The sequence below is a fragment of the Sebastes fasciatus genome, chromosome 11 (genome assembly GCF_043250625.1).
Source record: "Sebastes fasciatus isolate fSebFas1 chromosome 11, fSebFas1.pri, whole genome shotgun sequence".
NCBI lineage: Eukaryota > Metazoa > Chordata > Actinopteri > Perciformes > Sebastidae > Sebastes > Sebastes fasciatus.
Window position 1 is genome coordinate 18,429,599 of NC_133805.1, and position 23,770 is coordinate 18,453,368.

General features: G+C 41.7%; 3 protein-coding genes and 2 non-coding genes across 11 annotated transcripts in view; 4 read left to right on the plus strand and 1 right to left on the minus strand.

The window, feature by feature from the left end:
• LOC141777052 (eukaryotic translation initiation factor 4 gamma 1-like) overlaps nt 1-11,577 on the plus strand; it is a 12,622-nt gene extending 1,045 nt beyond the window's left edge. The window contains exons 3-19 of the mRNA XM_074650984.1: nt 797-1,186; nt 1,423-1,578; nt 1,664-1,891; nt 1,983-2,087; nt 2,302-2,460; nt 2,930-3,208; nt 3,445-3,591; nt 4,885-5,121; nt 5,205-5,309; nt 5,496-5,625; nt 5,923-5,948; nt 6,034-6,177; nt 6,374-6,517; nt 6,615-6,696; nt 7,697-7,837; nt 10,006-10,252; nt 10,497-11,577. Coding sequence (XP_074507085.1) covers nt 797-1,186; nt 1,423-1,578; nt 1,664-1,891; nt 1,983-2,087; nt 2,302-2,460; nt 2,930-3,208; nt 3,445-3,591; nt 4,885-5,121; nt 5,205-5,309; nt 5,496-5,625; nt 5,923-5,948; nt 6,034-6,177; nt 6,374-6,517; nt 6,615-6,696; nt 7,697-7,837; nt 10,006-10,187 — 2,655 coding nt within the window. The 3' untranslated portion in view covers nt 10,188-10,252; nt 10,497-11,577. The remainder of the gene's footprint in view (nt 1-796; nt 1,187-1,422; nt 1,579-1,663; nt 1,892-1,982; nt 2,088-2,301; nt 2,461-2,929; nt 3,209-3,444; nt 3,592-4,884; nt 5,122-5,204; nt 5,310-5,495; nt 5,626-5,922; nt 5,949-6,033; nt 6,178-6,373; nt 6,518-6,614; nt 6,697-7,696; nt 7,838-10,005; nt 10,253-10,496) is intronic.
• On the plus strand, nt 1,223-1,291 carry LOC141777827 (small nucleolar RNA SNORD66). Its single transcript, XR_012595990.1, has one exon. It is a non-coding gene; the product is annotated as a small nucleolar RNA SNORD66 (small nucleolar RNA).
• LOC141777825 (small nucleolar RNA SNORD66) lies at nt 3,245-3,313 on the plus strand. The gene has a single exon (XR_012595989.1). It is a non-coding gene; the product is annotated as a small nucleolar RNA SNORD66 (small nucleolar RNA).
• Nucleotides 10,169-19,076, plus strand: fam131aa (family with sequence similarity 131 member Aa). Of its 2 annotated transcripts, none has more exons than XM_074651305.1 (5): nt 10,169-10,309; nt 15,458-15,569; nt 16,057-16,233; nt 17,841-17,978; nt 18,118-19,076. In XM_074651305.1, exons 1-5 carry the CDS (start codon nt 10,304-10,306, stop codon nt 18,639-18,641), a joined length of 957 nt encoding a protein of 318 aa, XP_074507406.1. In that variant the 5' UTR covers nt 10,169-10,303; the 3' UTR covers nt 18,642-19,076. The 2 variants fall into 2 exon arrangements, with proteins under 2 accessions (XP_074507406.1, XP_074507408.1); XM_074651307.1 differs by lacking the exon at nt 10,169-10,309 and adding an exon at nt 11,693-11,988.
• Nucleotides 19,077-22,635: 3,559 nt separating this feature from the next.
• Nucleotides 22,636-23,770, minus strand: part of clcn2a (chloride channel, voltage-sensitive 2a) — a 42,169-nt gene continuing 41,034 nt past the window's right edge. For all 6 annotated transcript variants that reach the window (XM_074651295.1, XM_074651294.1, XM_074651296.1 and 3 more), the window contains 2 exons: nt 23,530-23,616; nt 22,636-23,405 (listed from right to left, as the gene is read on the minus strand). In XM_074651295.1, coding sequence (XP_074507396.1) covers nt 22,890-23,405; nt 23,530-23,616 — 603 coding nt within the window. In that variant the 3' untranslated portion in view covers nt 22,636-22,889. The remainder of the gene's footprint in view (nt 23,406-23,529; nt 23,617-23,770) is intronic.

Sequence of the window (23,770 nt, forward strand, 5' to 3'; positions counted from 1 at the left end):
AAACCATTTTATAGACTGCACATATTACATCTATTTATTGTACACTACATTTTTTTATTGACAGACGGTACACGCTATGTCCATTCACTATGTTCATTCACTGTGTATATTCTGTATTTCTATTTATTGTTTTATAATCTTTTTGTACACCTGTACCTCTGTATCTGCGCTTTGCTGCTTTGACACCTGAATATCCCCCCGGGGATTAATAAAGGTTCATCTTATCTTATCTTATAATAATGTATTTGTCAGCAGATAAGATAATTTAAGTGTTTATTAATGTAATTTGTCAACAACGATAACTCATCCTGTGAAGTATCCATAACTTGTGTATAAACAGATAATGCATGACAATAAAACACAGTTGTAATTTTATAAAAATGTATTTGTCTACATAAGATAAGTTATAATTGTTGAAAATACTGTACATTAAAGCTGGAGTTGGTAATCATTACATCCTGATAGCAATCAATAAATCAAATGCTCTGACAAAACAGAGAAAAAAATCTGGTATCTGTGGCTTTCGCAGGACTGTAATAGGCCTGTACGGGCCACAACTGGAGTCTTCCACTACCTGCTAACTTGACAGCTGTGAGTACTAACAATAGCCATGTTCGCTGTTCACGTTCATTATAATATGGTCATGATGATAATTTTGGGGAGTGACTTTGGAGGGAGACCTGAACGGACGGACTGTCAGTGTTGCCGACTTGGCGACTTTCTCACTAGATTTAGGGACTTTTGGAGATAGTGACACCACATTGTGTTGATGACGCTTGCCTTCCCCTCCTTTTAGCCACCTGGGTCGCGTCGCTCCCAGCAGGATCAGAGGAAAGAGACCAGGAAAATCATCAGCAGCATGTCCCTCAGTGACGACGTGCAGTTCAGCAAGGCTGAGAAGGCCTGGAAGCCCACAGCCAAGATGTCCACTCGAAGCAGCGGCGCGGAGGAAGACGAAGACGACGATCCCGAACAGGTCAAGACTCAAGAGCTGTTCAATCATCTGCACAGTATCGTCAACAAGCTGACCCGTCAGACGTTTCAGGAGTTGATGAAACAAGTGATGGATCTGACGATAGACACAGAGGAGAGGCTGAAGGGAACCGTTGAGCTCATCTTTGAGAAGGCCATCTCAGAGCCTAACTCCTCTGTGGCCTATGCCAACATGTGCCGCTGCCTTGTGGGGGTAAGTCTTGTGATTTTATCCAGATCTAATCATTTACTCCAATGATGACTTCTGTTTTGTGCCACGTGTCTGGGCCACTGAATGTTCATGATGGACCTGATGAAGCACACTTTAATCACTTCATTTTCTGTTTAACATTTTTATAATCAAGCTTTTAAGCCATATGATTATCAGCGAAATGAAAAATGTATATTCAATAACAATGTTTCATTATACTCAATGGTTTCCTTCTTCAGTTGAAAGTCCCCACCTCAGACAAGCCAGGAGTTTTTGTGAACTTCCGCAAACTGCTGCTCAACCGCTGCCAGAAAGAGTTTGAGAAGGAACAGGATGATGATGAAATCTTTGAGAAAAAGCAAAAAGAAATAGAGGCTGCCAAAGAAGTAAGAAATGTGCTCTTTTACTGTCACTGTCGAAAAAGACCACAGAGTTTTTTTGTTGTTTAGACTAAACTGTATCTGCCCTCTGGGAGAGGAGTGTGAGCGCTTGAGGGTGGAGCTGCAGGATTCCAGAGACCAGGCCCGTCGCCGTTCACTGGGTAACATAAAGTTCATTTGTGAGCTCTTCAAGCTGAAGATGCTGACAGAGGCCATCATGCACGACTGTGTAGTGAAACTACTGAAGAAAGATAATGAAGAGTCTCTGGAGTGTCTCTGCATGCTGCTCTCCACAATTGGTAAAGACCTGGACTTTGAGAAGGCCAAGGTAAGTAAAGCATGAACACACACATTTACAAGAATTAAATTTTTTTGTAGCCATGACTCATAAAAGCCACTTTTTTCTGTGTCCCTGTCAGCCTCGCATGGATCAGTACTTCAACCAGATGGACCAGATCATCAAAGAGAGAAAGATCTCATCCAGAATCAGTTTAATGCTACAAGATGTCTTGGACCTCAGAAAGGTAAATATGAATTAATCTATAACCGGATACTGCAATAACAAGCATTTATGGTGGTGACTAAAGCTAAGAAATATTCCTGAATGAGCAAAATTGTTTTATACTGTGTGTGAAGTAATTCATGGAGATTTTGAGTCTCGTAGGAACCATGAATGTCGACAGGTGTTGGAGCAGTTACAGACTTGTTTTATAACCATCTTCCATCTCTGATCTACAGAGTAACTGGTTGCAGGATGAGGGATGGAACATGTGGGGCCGAGGCTCCCACACACCAGGACGTCGCTGGACTAGCCAGCCTCAGGATGAGGGATGGAACACGGTGCCCATCTCCAGGAACAGACCCATCGACACCACCCGCCTTAGCAAGATCACAAAGGTAACATCTTAGTCTAACATGGAAGTTTTCACTACATTTATTGTCCCCAGTTTCAGGTTTTCACTCTGTTTAACTCAAGGCTTTGGCGCTTGTTATTATAGTTAAATATAGTGTTTGAAGTCTTGAAGTTTTGTTTGGGTGCACGGTAAGAAATCGCCCCAGTCTTGCACACTTATTCTGCTAAATCACAAGAGAGAAAGACCTCATCTAGAATCAGTTTAATGCTACAAGACATCTTGGACCTCAGAAAGGTAAATATTAATTAATCCATAACCGGATATTGCAATAACAAGCATTTATGGTGGTGACTAAAGCTAAGAAATAATCCTGAATGAGCAAAATTGTTTTATACTGTGTGTGAAGTAATCCACAGAGATTATGAGTCTCATAGGAACCATGAATGTCGACAGGTGTTGGAGCAGTTACAGACCACATTGTGTTGATGACGCTTGCATTCCCCTCCTTTTAGCCACCTGGGCCACGTCGCTCCCAGCAGGGTCAGAGGAAAGAGCCCTGGAAAATGATCAGTCTTGAACAGGCCAAGACTCAAGAGCTGTTCAATAGTCTGCGCAGTATCCTCGACAAGCTGACCCCTCAGAAGTTTCAGGAGCTGATGAAACAAGTGATGGATCTGACGATAGACACAGAGGAGAGACTGAAGGGTGCCATTGACCTCATCTTTGAGAAGGCAATCTCAGAGCCTAATTCCTCTGTGGTCTACGCCAACATGTGCCGCTGCCTTATGGGGGTAAGTCTTGTGATTTTATCCAGATCTTATCATTTACTTCAATGATGACTTCTGTTTTGTGCCACGTGTCTGGGCCACTGAATGTTCATGATGGACCTGACGAAACACACTTTAATCACTCTTCATTTTCTGTTTAACATTTTTATAATCAAGCTTTTAACCCATATGATTATCAGCGAGATGAAAAATGGATATTCAATAACATGTTTAATTATACTCAATGTGTTCTCCTTCAGTTGAAAGTCCCCACCTCAGACAAGCCAGGAGTTTTTGTGAACTTCCGCAAACTGCTGCTCAACCGCTGCCATAAAGAGTTTGAGAAGGACCAGGATGATGATGACATCATTGAGAAAAAGCAAAAAGAAATAGAGGCTGCCAAAGAAGTAAGAAATGTGATCTTTACCATCATTGTTGCAACCACCATAGTGTTGTCTCCACTTCCTCCCACTGTACCGAAGAGTAAAGAATTAAAGAAACAAAACTCTGGTGCTTCTTTGACAACAGCCGCTAGATGGCACTGTGGTAGCGCTGCTGCCATTTTGGACTGAAAATGACAATTTTAGCCATGGATATAGAACGAGGCGTCTATAAATCAGAGGATCTTTTTTTTTTTAGGTAAATCAACTTCCCAGTACAAACACTTAAATAGCCCTCATTGATATTGGGCGAAGGCAGGGTACACCCTGGACAGGTCGCCAGACTATCACAGGGCTGACACATAGAGACAGACAACCATTCATTCTCACATTCACACCTACGGGCAATTTAGAGTCAACAATTAACCTAACCTGCATGTCTTTGGACTGTGGGAGGAACCTGGAGAACCCGGAGAAAACCCACACTAACACGGGGAGAACATGCAAACTCCACACAGAAGGGCCCCAAGCCAGGTTTGAGCCACAGAATTTAATGTACAGGCTATTTACTAACATGCAGCGCAAAAGCACAGGGCACAACCTCTTATGCATCCATGGTCTGTGGTCTATTGGACATCAATTTTGGAGGTCTTTGACATGAAAAGGATTGAGATCGCTCTCAAAACCTGTGTGCTGGATTTTTCTAACTTCCATGTATATCAATTGCTCACTTTATGCTCCTCTGGGAAGTGGCTGGGCTCAAAAGTATAATAAATAAATAGGTAAGTAAACAGATATAATAATGTGCATATTTATAATATTTTTATTGTTCAAAACAGGCCATTTCGGTAGAGACATTATAATATGACAATAGAATAGAAATAATTTTGTTTTATTTTTGCACGGCACTTCTACTTTTGTACTGCCATCTTGAGATTTTGACATCATTTGGAGCCAGAGTCTGCAAAGTAGTGATCGGGTGGTGGTATCAAGGTCCCGCCCACACACACCTTTTTATAGCATCAAATAACTAATTAAAACCCAACTTATCAGAAAAATTAACGCATACATCAGCGTGATAAGAACTACCTAAAATGACAGAAACAATCTTTGGGAAAAATGTATTTGACATGTTCTTTGACTTTTTAGTTTGACCCATGTTCCATCCACTAACATGGAGCTATACTGCAACCAGCCACTAGGGGGCGATCGAGATGTTTTGGCTTCACTTTTGGGGAGCTGTCATGTCGTCCAGCTTTATATACAGTCTATGGTTTAGACTAAACTGATGATTTTACCCCCACTTTTATCTGCCCTCAGGGAGAGGAGCGTGAGCGCTTGAGGGTGGAGCTGCAGGAGTCCAGAGACCAGGCCCAACGCCGTTCACTGGGTAACATAAAGTTCATGGGCGAGCTCTTCAAGCTGAAGATGCTGACAGAGGCAATCATGCACGACTGCATAGTGAAACTACTGAAGAATCGTAATGAAGAGTCTCTGGAGTGTCTCTGCATGCTGCTCTCCACAATTGGCAAAAACCTGTACATTGAGAAGGCCAAGGTAAGTAAAGCATGAACACACAAACATTTACACACTTTTTGTAGCCATGACTCATAAAAACACTTTTTTTCTGTGTCCGTCAGCCTCGCATGGATCAGTATTTCAACCAGATGGGCAAGATCATCAGAGAGAAAAAGACCTCGTCCAAAATCCGCTTAATGCTACAAGACGTCTTGGACCTCAGAGGGGTAAATATTAAATAATCCATACCGGAATATTTCAATAACAAGCATTTATTGTTGGGACTACAGCTAAGAAATATAATTTTTTTAAATTTTATTTTTTATATACTTCAACAAACTTTATTTACAATATATACATACAGTATGTGTATTTTAAGCCTGTTTAAGGATTTTTTTTTAATTCATTGCAAGACAAAAAACACTACACTAACAGAACAACAAGAGGACGACAAGAAAAGTGAATACAGGCCAGTTAACAAATTTTGTCAGGGGATGGGAGAACAAGATGATGTTGGTGGGTGTGGGTGTGTTCTAGACAAGAGCATACAACATACATTTTATCATATATAGGGCTGTACCCAATACCATTTTTTGGTCTTTGAAGCTTCGGTGAGAAATATTCAAAGCTTCGGGACAGCGCAGCTGCCACACTACTGAACACAGACGCAAAAAAAAGATTTCATGTCAGAGGAGAGATGTTTGTTTGGATCAGTAGTCGAGCAGATGGAAGCCACTGTCTTGGATCTCTCACTGTATCATGAGAGTTGCCTTCACAGTGGCATCACTGATAAGAAATATTCCTGAATGAGCAACATTTTTTTTTTTACTGTGTGTGAAGTAATCCACAGGGATTATGAGTCGCATGTGAACCATGAATGTAGACATTAACAACAGATGTTAGAACAGTTACAGACTGTTTTTATAACCATCGTCCATCTCTGATCTACAGAATAACTGGGTGCCTCATAGAGGAGACCAGGGCCCGATAACGAGAGAAGACCAGGGTCCTGAAACAATCGAACAGATCCACAAGGGGGCAGAGTGTCCTCAAGTTGCTGAGGATGAAGACGACAACAAGTTTGTGACTGAGCAGGTATTTATCATGAGTATCTATTATATACTGTAGAAATAAAGATATTTAATTGCTGACACAAATGCAGTCCTCATGCCAATACCCACTTACCCCTCATGCCCTGTGTTGTGTTTTGGTTGTTTAAAAAAAATAAAGAATTAAAAGCAAACAACTTATAAGAGGGTCTTAAATTTTCTTTGTTTGTTATGTAATTTAGAAAGTGGAGTTCACCACAGGAGAGGAGACGGAGTCAAAGGAAGTGGATGAGAAGAAGGTCCTCACTGGAGAGGAGCTCAGCAAACAGCTGGACAGACTCATCCAGGACAAAGCCAACAACGAGCACATCAGAGACTGGGCTGAGGTCATATTTTACTTAAGACTTTAATATTCCATGTTTTATTCAATATAAAAGTTGCATGAGTCATTTATGTTTCCTCTGTTCAACTTTCTTTTTTCAGGCTAACTTGGACGAGCAGCAAACTGCTTCCAACCAGTTCGTACGAGCACTGATGACATCATTGTGTCAGTCTGCCATCATAGGTAAGTATTAGGGATGTTAATAATGAACCGTTTAACCGTTAACCGACATTAAACATTTTAACCGATTAACGCTATCGGTTAAATGGTTGAACAAAGTGTTAATGGTCCACCTTAACAGCCCAACTTAAAAGGCGAAGCCGCAGTTGCAGGATACAGGAAGTTGGCTCCAGTCTCTCGAGCTTGCTTGAGCGGTGCGGAGCGGAGAAGTTGTAGCATTTATTCACCAACAAATAAACTGTACAAACACTGCTACATTCACAGCTATAACGCCACCAACAACCCCACACTCACCGCCGCCACACATGCCGCCTGTCTGACACTCGTTTAAGTTTCGCCGCGCTGACATACTGTATGTGTGTGGTGGCGGTGAGCACGAAGCCACCGGCAATGCTACAGCTACTAACGTAGCACAAATACACACTGTTTGTCAGACACTCGCTAAAGTTATGCCGGGCAGACACACAGCTGACAACCTGCTAAACTAAACTTAATGTGCGGTGGAGACTTTTACTGGGAAAGGTGCTGCATGTCCGCGACACTACATGCAGCACCGTGGCTGCTACAGTAACTCTCCTGAGGGTGAACTGGGGACTCAGTTGTCAGTTGTGCTCATACACTGCAGCTGGCGCACCGCTGCATGCGAGGCACAAATCTTGTCGGTTAACGGCTCATAATCGATTAACGAGGGTCGTTTATCGGTTAAGAACATTTTTCAAAATTAGCATCCCTTTTAAGTATTAAAAAGTAACGTCTCTGTTTTGGGCTAAAATGATCCTATGTCTTTGTCTGTTAGACACCACTGTTAGTCTTTCCATCTCACAGCAGCAGCATGAATTCTCCATGTTTAAAATGTTTCAGTATAACTGATATATCGATGTTCTGATAGTTGAAACGCAAATCACAATATGTGATTTCGTTTAGCAGCCCTGTAAAGTAAACATTTTTCATGGCATACAAGAAGTTTTATCTCCGTTGATGAGTTTGTCTCTCCTTGTTTCAGGTGACAACCCGTACAGGGTGGATGCACGGCAGATCGGCCAGAGAGCCAGACTGCTGCATAGATACCTGTCTGATGAGCAGAAGGAGCTGCAGGCCCTCTACGCCCTCCAGGCTCTGATGGTGCACATGGAGCAGCCAGCGAGTGAGTCATCAGTAACAAATACCAAACTGTAGCCCTGTAAAAAAATATGCTTAAGTTGTTTGAGCTCATACCTTTCAGGTTTTGACTGTTATTGAGGTTAATTCAATATGCAAATATTGCCATTATTGAGCCCATAGTTTGAGGTGGTATTAAAAATGTTAATTAATTGAATGAATTGACCCTTAGCTAAGTCCCGCCCCTCAAATGCAGACTGGCCAATTATTGCGTAGCTTCGGCCAGCTGTGACCAGGATCTGACAACTATACTGCTCTGCTCCATTGACTCACGTGCAATCTTTTCAGATTTTCTTCATTTGCAGGCTGGTTTTGTGGATTTCGAGCTAGTCGTGGTTAAATGTTGTATAATAGTGATACTCGTTACCCGAAAAGGTTGAAAGGAGATATACGTTTCTAAAATATTAAGTTTCAGATTCAGACAACTTTATTCATCCCAGAAGGGCAATTCGGTTTTACAATCTACCCAGACAATATACAAACTCTCAAACTCACAGACAGCAGCAGTCACCAGTATATCGAAGACAATAGATAAGTGAATAAATAAATAACTCAGTCTATGGGCAGAAATGCACACTGGCACCTCGTGTGGCCCCGTGCATACCGACTCACACGAGGACCAGGCGAAGAATAAAAAATCACATAGTCATAGAATAAACAAATAATAAAAACACTCTATACATTGCACTTACATTACTACATTCAATGAATGTATAGGCTTACCAGCCATGTGAAGAAAACAAAACGTAAAGCGACTATTGTGGTTTAAGAACAAAATAAGGCATTCATTCAGAAAGGCTACTATCAACATTTAGCAGCCTGATAGCAGAAGTAATGAAGGACTCAAAGTAGCGATTTGTTTTCCTAGTGGGCGCTTTGTAGCACCGGCCTGAGGGCAATAAAGTGAATTCACCGGACAGGACGTGATCGGATTGGCTAATAATTCCCTCCATCAAGGCCGAAGGCATAGGAAGGAGGTTATGTTTTCACCGGCGTTGGTTTGTTGATTTGTTGGTTTGTTGGTTTGTTGGTTTGTTGGTTTTGTCCATTTGGACGATTACTCCAAGAGGGGTGGGGTGTGGCACAATGAACAATCCATTCGATTTTGGTGGCGATCCGGATCATGATCCGACTTCAGGAATTTTTTTAATAACTCCGCTCAGCCTGTGCATTAACACCACAGGCTTTGCGACGTACATGAGACCTACCTTGGCGGAGGTCTGCGCTCTCCGAGTGCACTTCTATTTTTTTTGCTTTCTGGACTACGTGTTTCTCCCAGAGGGAGCTCAAGTCTCTCTGCTGGACTCCGATTATCTTGGAGCAGACCTTAATGATACTATTGAGACTATTCCTGTCATTCACAGACAACCCATTAAACCAACAAATAAAGGAAAAAGTTAAAAGACTTTCAATAAATGACTGATAAAAAATGCTTAAGATAGTGTTACAGACTTTAAATGAGTTAAGCTTCCGCAGCAGGTGTATTCTTTTTTGGCCAGGTCACATTGAACTTCAGTTGGGAGTCAAACAAGGTTCCCAGATACTCCCAGATGTCATGTATAGTGCTAGTTTTCGGTTTATCGTTATCTTTCCTGAAATCAATTATCAGTTCCTTAGTTTTTGCCACATTCACCTGTCGCTGATGACACAAAATGAGGATTGATATGTGTCTGAAGTCTCAATTTACTCCTCACTAAAGAGTTAACTCGAGTGTTTGTGATGGTTTGTGCTGATTCCTATATTGAGTTCTGTAGTTGGGAAAGTGACTTCAGAGAGAGGAAAAGATGTGATTTAAGTTTAAGCAGCTCAGTTTGGACGTGATCTTTGACAGATTGTCTGAAGACCTCTCTGAATGCTGACACTTGGTATTAATTGGTATTTGACCAGTGTAGCTGCCTTTTGTAATTGTGATTAACTGTAGTCCATTTCTCAATTAAAGGTGCAAAATAATGGGACGTGACGAGGGAAGAGTCTAAATTTTATGATGCTGATGAAACAGGACAATTAATACCAACACGCAGCACAAACTAAACAGTAAACGGCTTATATTTATGCAGGAGGTTGTATTGTGTCATCTTTTTTTCTCCCTTGCAGCCAACTGTTTTTCTTTACCAATGCTACATCAGTATTGACCTCTGTATCCTGTCTCTGCAGACCTGCTGCGGATGTTCTTTGACGTCTTGTACGACGAAGACGTTATTAAAGAGGAGGCCTTCCACGAATGGGAAGCCAGCAAAGACCCTGCGGAGCAAAAAGGCAAAGGTGTGGCCAAGAGATCAGTCACCGCCTTCTTCACCTGGCTCCGTGAGGCTGAGGAGGATGAGGAGTCTGACTAGGAATAAAAGACTAAACTGAAAGTTGCCGCCCCCTTTTGGCAAGGCAGGGGCTCTGCAGGCGGCTGCAAAGAGTCGCAGAAAATATTGCCAGAGAGGCAGACTCAAATCAATCCTCAATGAGGGTAAATCTTTATTATTTTTTCTTTTCTTTGAGGGAAACAATCATATCTCTCTACCCTCCCTCTCTTGCGTCCTCATTACAGAAATGGCAGTTGTCCAGATGCAGATTTATTAAATATATATATATATATATATATATATTGCTTTCTTTATTTAAGTAGTTATTGCTTGGAACCAGAAAATGTTCATCATTTTTGCTTGAGAAATTACATAAATATCAAAATAGTGTATTGATTAATCAGCTCATCATTTCAGCATTAATATTTTGTCTGGTGTTCCAGATACAGTCAGCACTGTTATGTTGCTGATAATGTTCACTTATTGGTGATTGGTGATTATTAGGGGTACTTTTTTTTGAGTGTTTGTATATAAAAATGAACACAAACCAACAGACAGTGAATGTGGGGCTTGTTGGTAATCTTTTTGTTAAATAACACTCCGAACTTGTGCTCAATTTTGGCGAAGGGGTCCGTTGACCTCTGACCTCAAGATATGTGAATGCAAATGGGTTCTATGGGTACCCACGAGTCTCCCCTTTACAGACATGCCCACTTTATGATAATCACATGCAGTTTGGAGCAAGTCATAGTGAAGTCAGCGCACTGACACACTGACAGCTGTTGTTGCCTGTTGGGCTTCAGTTTGCCATGTTATGATTTGAGCATACTTTTTATGTTAAATGCAGTACCTGTGATTGTTCATGGACAATATTTGTTATGGTTTTGTGTTGTTAATTCATTTCCAATAATGAATATATACACATTTACATAAAGCAGCATATTTGTCCACTCCCATGTTGATAAGAGTATTAAATACTTGACAAATCTCCCTTTAAAGCAGCAGTGGGTAGAATTGGAGCAAATATGATTAAAAAAATATATTTTTATAAAACTGTCTCTACATCCTGACAGTAGTACATGAGACAGGTAATCTGAAAAAAAATCATGTGCCTCTGTGTCCTCTGTGTCCTCCGGTGCTCCAAATGGCATCTGCAAGATTTCCCACACCTGAGGGAAACAACCAATCAGAGCCGAGCTGGAGCCTGCCGTTTCTGAGCAGCTGTCAATCACTCGCGGACTCCGATCAAACGGTCAAACTAGGTTAATTTAATACCTATTTTTTTTTAAATTTTAAAAAACATTTTTTAAATTTAATTTTTTTTATTTTTATTTTAAAACTTTTTTTTTTTTTTTTTTTTTAAACTTTTTTTTTTTTAATTTAAATTTTTTCAAAAAGAAATTTGTATAAATTAAATTTGTATAAATACTGACCCGCATGCGTCCTGTTGAGTGTGTTTACCAAATGACTGCGCTACACTAGACTATATATATATATTTATATGGTTTAAAAGAAGAAGCCAAGTGAAAAACATCTGCGGTTCCTGTATCTTGATCTTGGCTGCATGAGGAGGAGGAGGAGGAGATAGGATGTGACACCGCCTTGCGTTTGATGACGCTTGCCATCGGGAGACATTTGGACAGCCTATGTTGTAACCCAAATACCGAGGAGCAACAAATGTGCGTCTGCGCTGGAGGAGACCCTGATGCTGCTGCAGGAGTTAGGGAGATGTTTCCGCCGACTGAGTGGCTTTAATGATCCGCTGCAGAGCCTTCTTGATGCGGTATCATCTGTTGATCGGATTGGAGACAATTAAGCGCATTATGATGAGTCCGACTTACAGGTAGGTACCGAGAGAGAGAGGAGAGAGACTGGGGGTCATTACAGGCATCGTTAGAGCTGTGAGGGTGCGTATACAGAGAGGAGAGCTCTTGGCATCTCTGTGGTGTTTATCCGATGCAGGTATATGGAGCTATTGGTATGCAGATGGAGACTTCAGAGGTTGCCTGGTAACTGCATCCTTGCCTTTCGTGCGTTATTTTCCCCATAATTGTAGGCTGCAGGCCTGCACCCATCTCCATCTCCATCAATGGCGGGGTGATGTTATTATTATTCAGCCGTCAGCGTGTCGCTTTCTGTTGCTTGAATTTCCTGAGAAAAAAGAAAAAGAAAAACATCTGCAGCAGCTCCCTCCATTCATGCCAGATACAAGATGTTTGGCTGCAGTCAACCCGATCCCACTTGTTTGTCCTATATAAGTCATTGTTAGACATTTTTAGTCATGTTCATACACACTGCAGCTCTGCAGGGGGGTGGACAGAATAATAAAAACACCTCATGAAAAAAAAGGACTTTAAAGGGACTGTTTGTAAGAATCAGAAATGCTTGTTAACAGCGACACCTGTGGCCGTTAAGTCAACGAAAGCGTCGGGCTCGCGCTTGTGCTCGCTCTACATAGACATTAACGAGCATCACTCAAAACAGTGAGGCGACACACGTCAGCTAAAACCACAATATCACTATATTTCAGCTGCTTGGCAGTAATGTTAGCTGACCTGACGAAGGTCTCTCCATGAATCACTGCTGATCCTAGTGTTGGCTTTTCCTGCTTCAGCCTCCTGACCGCGGCCGCAGGGAGACACCGGCACCCGGCCGTAGACGATAACGCTTCTCGCTGCGGAGCCCCATCACTTCACAAGACACGAGGAACCTCTGTTGGTCTGGAGGAGCTGCAGCAGTTATTTCTGCACAAACGTCCACTAGATACATTCACTAGATATTCTCAGAGCTAAACTAACTCTTCTGTAGTGTGGAGTGTGCACGCATGCACGTAAGAGTGGAGTGCAAGAACGCGCGCGGTGTGTGAGTGAAGGCAGAGGAGCAGAGTACAGCAGAGACTCCGGCCCTGGAGACCAAAGCTACGGTATCCCTCGCGTCTTCTTGCCGTGATTGGGGGGCTGGAGCAGGAAGAGTTGACACTGTTTTGCAAGACGGGCTTCACTAGATATAACTTTGCGGTTTTGGTGCTTCCGTGTAGTTTGTGTTGGAGTCTGAGTCTGAACAGCGTAGCCACACGCGAGCGCGCATGGGAAACCGACCCGGTAGATTTATACGTGTACAAAGTTACAAACAATCCCTTTAAGCATCACAATTGCCAGCGCTGCTACACATGTTGATGTTGAGGATGAATGGCAATTAGCAGCATTTTGTCAGCTGGCAATCACCATGTTGAAGTGGGAGTTTTTTTAAAAGCAAAGCAACACCCAGCACACCTGCACACATAATGTGCAGGTGTGCTGGGTTTTTAAAAAAAAAAAAAAAAAAAGAGAAAAAGGGCAAGTATCAGAAGGAAACGGTCTCAAAACATTCAACTGATGATTATTTTCATTATTTATTCTCCTGTCAGTTATTCCTCGATAAGTGATATAATCTATAAAGGTTAGAAAATAGTGAAAATAGCCATTTTTTTGTTCAAACAACAGTCAAAGATATTCAGTTTACAATGATAGATAACACAAAAAGCAGACATTTGTGAAGCTGGAACCAGTGAATTAATTATTTAAACCATTTATAAAAATAGTAATAATACATTTTATTTATATAGTATAGTTTCATAGAACTCAAAGACACTTTACACTGGTTAAAATAATCATATGAAACAACACAGTAAACACAACACACTATAAATATACAACACAAATTGTAGTTTTCATCAGTTGACTAACATTTCCTGTAGGCCTATTTGTAATTAATCTTGTGCTCGAGATATACTTAAGACAAGTATAATTAAGTATTCTTGCTTTATAGGCTTACAGAAAAGAATACTTGGTTTGTAGTTGTGCTTACTTTTTGATAGAGTAGCCTATTAAAGTGTGTGAGACATCCATGGTGCTGAAATCTGTGCGTTCCAATCCCCATACTACCATACTATGTAGTATGCCAGAAAAAGATTTAGTATGTCCCAATACATAGTATGTCAAATGCAGAATGCCAAAAATGCCAGGATGTCCTCCTACAGTATTCAAGCCAGCATGTTTTCCCAGCTATTTTGACCCACAATCCTCTGCTCAGCAGATATGAGCAAAAGGGTGAAAGTTCAAGGCGCAATGTTGACGAAGTAATATGCCCAGATGTATGCATACTGCATGCAACTGTAGATACTTTGTAAGGGCAGCTGCAGTATGTACTGAAAGTAAAAAGAAAAAGTATGCGATTTGGAACATAGCCTGAGTCTCCCCATGCTGAACAAGTGTGTGTTTATCAGCGTGGCGCATGAGTGACGTCTGCGGTGTGTTTTGCAGCTGAAGCTCACCTCTGAGGAGTGTTGAACGTCACCCGGGCTTCATATCACTGCCTCCGAGCTCCCTACCTGCCTGTGTGCCTCTGACACACATTTACTGTCACTATTGTCACTTTAGCGTAAGCCTTTAAACACAGTCAGGAGCCTCTTCTCCCTTAGCTGCTTTGGGAGCCGATCTGCTTAAAAGGATGTCTGTCAAGTTGTGCACATGCTCAGAGTTTATGCAACATGTTTCCTGCTTGTTGAAACACTCACCTGCCCTAAAAACAGGACCTATTCCCAGCAGCTCCAGCAGATTTAGCTGACCCACCAGACCTGCTGGGTGCAGCCAAGTGTGTATTTGTTTTGGACGTGGTGTAAGTTGGGTAGCAGTATCACTTTTAATAGGGATCAGCAGCTTTGGGGTGAGATGGCCTGGCTGGAGCTGCTTACCGGAGCCGGTCACGCGCCATATATGTCTGTAGACTGTCACCACTGGCCTCAACCCCAACCATTCTAACCGGTTTCACTGTGGCTTACTGTGGCTTTAACATCTGTGCAGTTAATGTAGGGCATAGCTGTTTGCTTGTCTGCCTTGTGGTTTAAACCAGTAAACCCAAGCTGTGTGACTTTTAGTTGTGTTGGTTCGCTGCGCTTGTGACATCGTCTCTGCATGTCCACGATGAGGCTTAGATCCAGGCGTAGAGAATGGAGGGAGAGGCAAAGAGAGGAAGAGGTAGGGAAAGTGTTTTTCTAAAGCAGTTTGGGATGAAGCGTTTATTTTGGCACGGAAGCCACAGCCGTGTGTTTGTCAGTATGTTTGTCCTGTGATTCATGTTTGGATTTGAGCTTTTCATTGAGATGCTATTAGAATGTTTCTCCCAGCGTAAATATTGGCAAAGTAAACATTTACTGTTTTGTGGAATACTGAAAGTGCTGGATGTGACACAAATGTGGACAAAACACGTTGTTTGCTGCTTTCGTGCATTGGTGCAAAACAAGGAGGTTTACTCAAATCAAATCTGTCTTGCAGGTGAAATTTGAGGAGAGTGAAATGATTCCAAAGTCAGGAAAATCTCCAGCAGACTCAAGGAAAAGTGTTGGCATCCAGGAGTTTGCAGCATATGCCAGATCCTCCTTAAATGGTAATAACCTTTTGTACTTTTTGTGTTTTTAAAGCTCTTATTGATAACAATTTTATGTAGACAAATATAAAAAAAAAATACATCCACAGAGCTTTTGGAAAGGTGCCAGTTAAAAGTTTGGCTTTTCCTAAAAAAAAGTTATTATGATTGTGAATTAATCATTTAAAATGTTGTCCAAAATGAATGTTTAATTTATTTCTATGGAAGATATCTGACCACTTCCAACAAAGCTTGTGAGCCAATATTATAACAACGTTGGTATCGCGTAGTATCACATGGTATCTCTGTGTCGTCAGCGATCAAGTTGCCAGTTAGTGCGGAAAAAACTGAGTTTGATGGTAAGTGCCTGGCAACCACTTGTTGTAAAGTAAATGCAATGGAACATGGGAGGGTGAATGCGAGATCTAGTGGCTGAATGATATCAATGTTATCAATAGCACCTTTAAATTCTGATTAAATGTCTTGACCTCCACCTCTCTGTGTGCAGGTATCTCTCAGGCAGTGAGGGACCATGTGACGAAGCCCACCTCCCTGGCTCAGGGCCGGGTCGCCCACCTCATTGAGTGGAAAGGTTGGCCCAAACCTGCAGACCCGCCGCCAGCCGCCCACTTCAGCTCCTACTGCCATCTGACTGAAGGAGAGAAGGAAGCCCGGTTTGCTGCAGGTATTCATTGCTGGGACCTTTTTGTATCCAGCTTTCACTGTGTAACTCGCTGTTACTGTCTGCTTTTACGGGCACGTGCATCCTCTTACTTAGCTTGGTTTAGCTCCAGCATCATCTCCTGGCAGGGACGCACCTTCTGTCATGCACCTAATCCAATAAAAGTCCTGTATGTCAGCGGTCCGCTCCGCCCACCACGCTGTCTCTTGGGTGACGGCTTGTCTTGGCAGCAGATGGTGGCCTATTAGACACTCTCCCAGAACACTTCACTGCCCACCAATGGTACAACAGCTCCTGTTGTTTGGCTGTGACTCATCCTCTCTGGCGCCGGTGACATCGGCGTGGTTTGATCAAGACAGAGGGAGAGAGAGAGAGTTGAGGGAAGGAAGGTGCATTCATAGTGACTGTACATCATGTACATCATAAAGTCTTTTTTCTTAACACTTTGATCAATGCTCCAAAATAAGGACACTTTTCAAAAAAGCTTGTGACAAGAGCTGAAACAATTAGTCAACTTATCGATTATTAGATGGAAAAGATATTAAGTTGATTATTTTAATAATCAATTAATCGTTTGAGTCATTTTTCTTTTTTTGTTGTTGAATACTTTATTTTAAAGTTTTCAAATATGCGAGAACAGTACAACATATTCCCTCTAAAAACTCAATAATACAATACAATACACAGGAAGCAGAAAACAATGAGGTAAAAAAAATAGTTTTTATTAATAATAATAATAATAATACCAGTAATATAAATAAATAACAATAATAAATATATATATTCTTTTTAACTTTATGTTTAGCTATTTATTTATTTCCAAGTGATTTATTATTATTATTATTATTATTATTATATAGACTACCGTATGTTCAATTTGAGGGAAGGTTCTGTGATGTATGTACAATGTTTTGAATGTATAACATCAATAAATATATGTTTTTCATATTAACAACAGTAATAATGATAATTTAAATATTGATAAATACAAAATAATAAAACAAAATATAAAATATATTTATTTTTTTAAATAATAAAAAATAGTTTGAGTCACTTTTCAAGCAAAAAACAAAATTAATAATTTGAAGATGTAACCCTGGGCTCCGGGAAATTGTGATGGGCGTTTTGTTTTATAGATAACACTATTATCAAGCAAATACTCTGCAGATTATAAAGCCCTACTTTTGGCTTAGTCTGACATAAACTTTTTCCTAACACAGATTGACATATTAAAAACAATGTCATACATACATAAAATATTCAGTAAAAACCAGCAATATGGAAACAACTGAACTTCTAAAAAAGACGGGTGCATTATTATTCCAACCTTTAATATAGATATTGATGTAGTGACAAAAACACTCCCCTCAGTGATCATCTTTAACAAGTCACATGACAAATCTGAGGCATCAAGAGATGATTAGCAGGATACAAAAGCAAAAGCTTTTTTTCAGACTTTCCTTAAATCCTTTCTATTTTTTTTAAATGTTTCCATCAAATAAATCAAGAAAAGAAAATCACCCGTGGGTGTAACTGGTCAAAGGTAGACACACACAACTATTCTTTCATTTGAAGGGCTCATTCATTTATCGGGCCTGTGTTCCTGCTAGGAGTGGCTGAGCAGTTCGCCATCGCCGAGGCTAAGCTGCGTGCCTGGGCGTCTATAGATGACGACGACGAGGACGACTCCAACGATGAGGACTCCCACACCAACGAGCAGACTCAAACCGTCTCCAGTCAGAGCGCAGGTACACGCAGTCGCCGCCTTTTTGTTCATTTCATCACTTCATAACTGCATCATCACTGACAAAACGCCTCATCTTCCCATCCCCTCCCCTCCATTACCCATCCATCTCCAGGTGTTCTGACTTTCTGCTCCTCCCTCAGACGCCGCCACGTCCGGTCCTATCAGCGGAGCGCCATGCCAGCCTGAGGTTGAAGGCGGCGAGGCACCGCCTTCCGATAGCCCCCTGTGCTCCGGCAGTCTGCTCTGTGGTAGGCCTGCGTCTCACAATGACCCACATTCATCCCAGACCAATTCACCTTCTTTACCCAGCGACTGCATGAGTCCCTTCCTGGAAGAGGATGAGAGACTGGATGGTCACGAGGAGGAGCAGCCGCCTCTTTTGCAGGAGCAACACAGCGAGGTCTGCATCCACCACAAGCCCGAGTGGAGGCCCCGGGCCAGGAGCAGCAGGTTCGACTCCTGCTACTCCACCTCTCACTCCGAGTCTCCCGGAGAGGAGGAAGAGGAGGACGAGGAGGAGGAAGGCAGCGTGTTTCACGAGTTCAGAGCGTGGCATTCCAGCCGGAGGAGCTTCTTCTCCGACCGGGCCTCCTCCGGAGTGGCGTCCTTCGACGAAGAGGAGGAGAGGGATGATGTAGAGGAGAAGAAAGAGGATTTGATGTGATGTGTTGTCCATCTTTATGTCTCTTTGAGTCTGTGTGGATATGACATAATCTATTCTGCTTTCACTGTTTACCTCCCACCGCCTCCTCCGCCTCCTCCTCCTCTTCCTCCCCAGATCATCTCCTCTCCACTCGCTGCCTTCTGTCCTCTCATCCTCCAGGCCTTTCATGTACTGATCTCGCTCCACCGTTTATCTGTTGTAAACAGTATAACACAGTGTATTGGAGAGTTCAACCAGAATGTAAAGCTGTTGTTCAAACTGAGTTTTGTACATTTTTGTGACGTGTTGCATTGGTTTTTCTATGGATATTTTGTAGTGTTGTTTTTTTTTCTGGGTCATGCTGTGTCATGTGGGTCGGGCTATGTTTGATACTGAATGTCTGAATGTCCTGCTAATAATATAAATATGATTTTCTTTTTAAAGAAGTCTTTTTTTTCTCCACAAACACAAAACTGAACATACTTCTCTTGTTTTTTAATTTAATCATTCACTCATGTACAAAAACAATTTCATGTTCTCTGAAAAATAACAATGGCTGTTGGATTTCAAATGCATAATTCTCCTATGTACAACAGCATGTACGTATAGATCTCATCCGTGTATTTTCATATGTACAAAGCATATACAGGCCAGTGCCATATAAAGGGAGATACTACAGACTTATTGCTTAACTAGATACGCTGCAAATTAGCTTATACACTCTCTACATTTAACTCCTTATATATATATATGGCGAGCACTAATTCACATTCTATATGCAAACGAAAAGTTAATAAATCGTTGCACAAATGTTTACACGGACAAAAAATGAGTAGGTGTGCTGCAATGGTATCACATAAGATTGAAACATGGCTCAAAAATGCAACACCGTGAAGCTAAAACATCCATTTGAGGGTTGTAACAAGGACTCACACACACTTTTTCTCTACAACATCGCCGTAGGTATCACACTGTGCTTCATAGAGTAGTTACATCTCTCAACATTGCATTAGAGGCCAGGCTGGATTAAATGTACTCTGTCATAAGAGAGACGTGTCACATATCACGGTGTTAATATCTACATGTGTGCGTATCAGTGTGTTTGTGTGCTCTGTACAACACCCAGCATCTTCCTCTCACTCCAAGCTCAAGTGTTGTTCCTTTATCGTGCCAGAAACGTGTTAAACACACAATAGCAGAAAACGCGGAGGCAGTTCAAGTGACAAGACTGACATTTCCCTTATTGAATCAGCCCCTTTAAAGCCAAACAAGGCTATATGTGCAGTAAATTATACTCATGATAATTACAATGTGCCTCACCATCTTTTGGAGCCCTGTACTAAGCTTGGCGGACCTTTGGAAGCTGTCTTTAAACAGTAGATCCCAGCTGATTTGGGGATTTCGGGGGCTGATATGGACACCAATATTTGGTAGTAAAATGTAAATAATGATATGTGTTGTAAACAATGGAGTCTGGACAAACTAATGATGCCACTGTTGCTATTAAACCATCTTTTACTGCATTATTACTGTAAATGTATTGCTTATCAGCCAACATATAACCACTATATCTTAATATTATTAGCCACTACTTCTGGACCTCGGAAGTATTAGTCCAGTGCTAGTGAATAAGTAGTAGTTTGACTTCATACCATCATGTGCTCGTTAGAATAATTGTTCTTCTGTGCTTTCTTTTATTGTTCCCACTCCGTTATTTGTGTGCGATTTTTTTCCCCTTCTTGTAATGTGATTGAAGTTTACAGGATGTTATTTTGGCATGAAGACTCAAAGTATGTTTAAAGGTTCAGTGTGTAGGATCTGGCGGCATCTAGTGGCGAGGTTGCAGATTGCAACCAACTGAAGCTTCTCCCGTGTGCCAAGCGTGGAGGAGAACTACGGTGGCCGACGCAAAAATCACAAATGGCCGGTCCTCTCTAGAGTCAACGTTTGGTTTGTCCATTCTGAGCTATTGTAGAAACATGGCGGCCGGCTCTGGGAAGAGGACCCGCTCCATATGTAGATATGAAGGGCTCACTCTAAGGTAATGAAAACACAATGTTTCTTATTTTCAGGTGATTATACACTAAAGAAACATACTTTACGTTAATATTATATTCCATTTATGCCAATAGATCTCCCGAAATACTACACACTGTTCCTTTAAGAGTTGGGACCAGATCTGAGCATGGTGAGGAACATGTCAAAAAGTCTCACACACATTTAAAAGATACAGCTGGCGATATTTTATATTTTTCTTATTGTCAACAAACCCTATGAAAAGACCAAACTAGTGTTGCCTGCTATAGTTTATTCGTCTGTGCCATAGAGCTCCAAGAAACACTATAAATGAGTGACACGTTCCTTCATTACAATAAACATTGTGGTTTATTTCAGAGTCAAATCCCACAAACACCATCCTTCTGCTCACTAGAGCACCAAATCTGCGGCTGAACAAATGCACTTTTTACTCTTGTTTGACTAATATAACCTACAGTGTGCAGCTGTTATAGGAAAAGACTTAATCTCACCTCCATTATTAGAAGTTCTCAAGCTTTTGATTATATCACCTAATCAGAGTTTGCTTAGTTGTCATGAAAATTGAGTTTCAAAGGTCATTCTTGACCTTGAAAACTGCAGTTTCAACTCAACTGTTAAGCTGATGATCCATTTAGGTGGGCCAGGGCCCTGACCTTGTGTATGCTGGCTCACTGGAATGGCTGTGACACACTAAAATAAAGTGGGATCATAATTGATTGTATTAATTACACCTGTGTTTACCCTGCTATCACTGTTGCTTCTGTGAAAAGGGCCAACTGAGCAAACTTTCATCCGTTGATGAACATCAGGTGATGTGATCGAACGCTCCAAAACGGCAAATTCAAACTCAGGTAAACTAAATATTTATTATCAGTCTCACAATTGTCAGCTTAAAAAAAAAAAAAAGGTCAAAATTGATGCAGCAGAACCAAAGATATCGGCTGTGTTTCGAAATCTCATACTAACATACTATTCATACTAAGTATGATGTAAAATTGAGTATGTAGTGCGTTCCAACTGCATAGTATGAGGATTCTGTGCCCGGATGTATACTAGAGGAACAAGAATTTCTGAGTGTGAGACGTGAGCTTACTGGACATATTCAACCGCCCCAAAAAATGCATTACGTCTCTTCAGACTGTGCGATGGCAGACTGCAAGGCAGACAGTTAAAATAATTGACCGTGGGATAAAATAACTATGAATGATGGTGAGTGACATTAAGGTACAGTTAAGAGGAAAATAATGTACTGTAGGAAACATATTTAACACTTAGATATTTAATAATTGAGTGGAAAAGGTAACGTTGATTTGTGATAATCAATTTTCATTTAACAATAGAGTCATGTGATGCAGCGAAGATGTATTGCTTGAGTTTACTTCAGTGTGAAGAGTCTGCTGCCTGCTTAATCATTACTTTAGTAGGCAGTATGCTGAACATACCGACTCAGTATGTAGTATGCTATTTCAAACAGCCAGGAGATTTAGGTGTGTCGAGATACTAGCCTCAAGCAGAGATGAGGAGCTACAGAAGTCTGGTAAGCTCACTTCTTTCTAACTCCACACCCCCGAACTTTTGTCTTAATTTTCAAAGTTATAGTCTTCAAACCTAACCATCGCTGAGCCTATAGTGACATCATTTGAGTCAATTTATCAGATTTACACAGCTTCCACTGGAGCAACAAAAGGCTTTATGTAACTTACTTCCCTAACACCTGTACACAGACTGTTGGTCTTTGTTTGTCTTTTGGCTGCTCCCATTAGGGGTCGCCAAAGCGGATCATCTGAGATCTGATTTTATGATCCGCATATTTGGTTAGGCATAGCTTTTACGCTGGATGCCGTTCCTGACAGGACCCCCCATTCACAGCACCTGTACACAGACTTTGATGCCTAAAGTCCGTGGTGTTCCTCTTTAAAGATTTGCGCCTTCAACAGGAATCAAAGAGCCACAGTCAGAAAGAGACAAGACAAACCTGTTGTAGGTTTTGTTCTTTTCATGGGATTTGTTGACAGTGATAAAAAATATAGAATAAAACCAGCTTCATCCTTTAAAAACAGACATTTGCACAGCTTGAAACACAATAATGAATCTACCCATGCTCACTCCCACTCGCTCACTCACAATAACGTTAGAAACACAGGTATCTAGGCTGGACCTGGAGGTGAGAGTGACCTCTACAAATGTAAGAAACGTCAACATTCATGAGGCGACAGTATGGATCTCCTCTGGTCATTCTGACTGATCCTTAGTGTGGGCGGGGACAACCTCTCTCTCAGGTTCTGATTGGTCCTTGTTCAGAGATGGACTCCTCTGTTCTTGCTGTGTGTCGTCCGGCTCAGGGGTGTGGGTGAGGGGGTCATAGTCACAGGCCAGCTCTGATTCCTCAGTGTGGGAGGGGCTGCAGTCAAAAGTAAACTCTGACGGTTCCTCGGTGAAAGAGGGACTCTCCTGGAGCACCAGCTCCGACGACTGACTTGAGACGTCGCCGGGGCTGGTTTCAAACTGCAAATTTGTTTGGTCCGAGAAGTTGACTGGGATCTCTTTGTACGGGAGATCCGGCTGTTCCACCACTTCTGGAGGTTTGGGTTCCCGTGGCAACGAGAGCCCCCTGTGGCGGATGCACAGCTTGTGTAGTTCTGTGACCCCGGATACGTTTGTGCTGTTCCCACTGTCACGGAAACTGGCCAACGGAGGGCGCACTTTTACTCCAGTCACTGTCACTGAGCCCTCTATGGCCTTACGCAGCTGGAGATACAGAGACACAGCCGGCAGGGACAACAGAAAGAAAAGGGAGAGAGAGGTGAGCATTAATGATCATATACAGAAAGAGAAAATCTCTATCAGAAGCTTTAACAATTAAAGGAAGCACCTCTTTGAGAGAGACCACTCCAACCAGTCGTCCCATGCTGGTCACATAGGCGTGATCCAGACCCAGCAGAGAGAAGATAGTGTGGGTCTGTGGAGGAGGAGAGATGGGTCATGACCTGGATACAGACTCGGAGAGGGGGTTCATTTGCATTTTGGATCACGTTATGGAAATTATTATACCAGGACCAGACAATATGATATTTTTTGCCTTTTGAGATGGTCACTGTGTCAGACTAGGCGAT

Excerpts from the sequence above, each read along its gene's own strand:
- fam131aa (XM_074651305.1), top strand. Across the intron at positions 15,570-16,056 it reads TGCCAGATCCTCCTTAAATG|GTATCTCTCAGGCAGTGAGG; the intron begins GTAATAACCTTT and ends CTCTGTGTGCAG. Across the intron at positions 17,979-18,117 it reads CGTCTCCAGTCAGAGCGCAG|ACGCCGCCACGTCCGGTCCT; the intron begins GTACACGCAGTC and ends CTCCTCCCTCAG.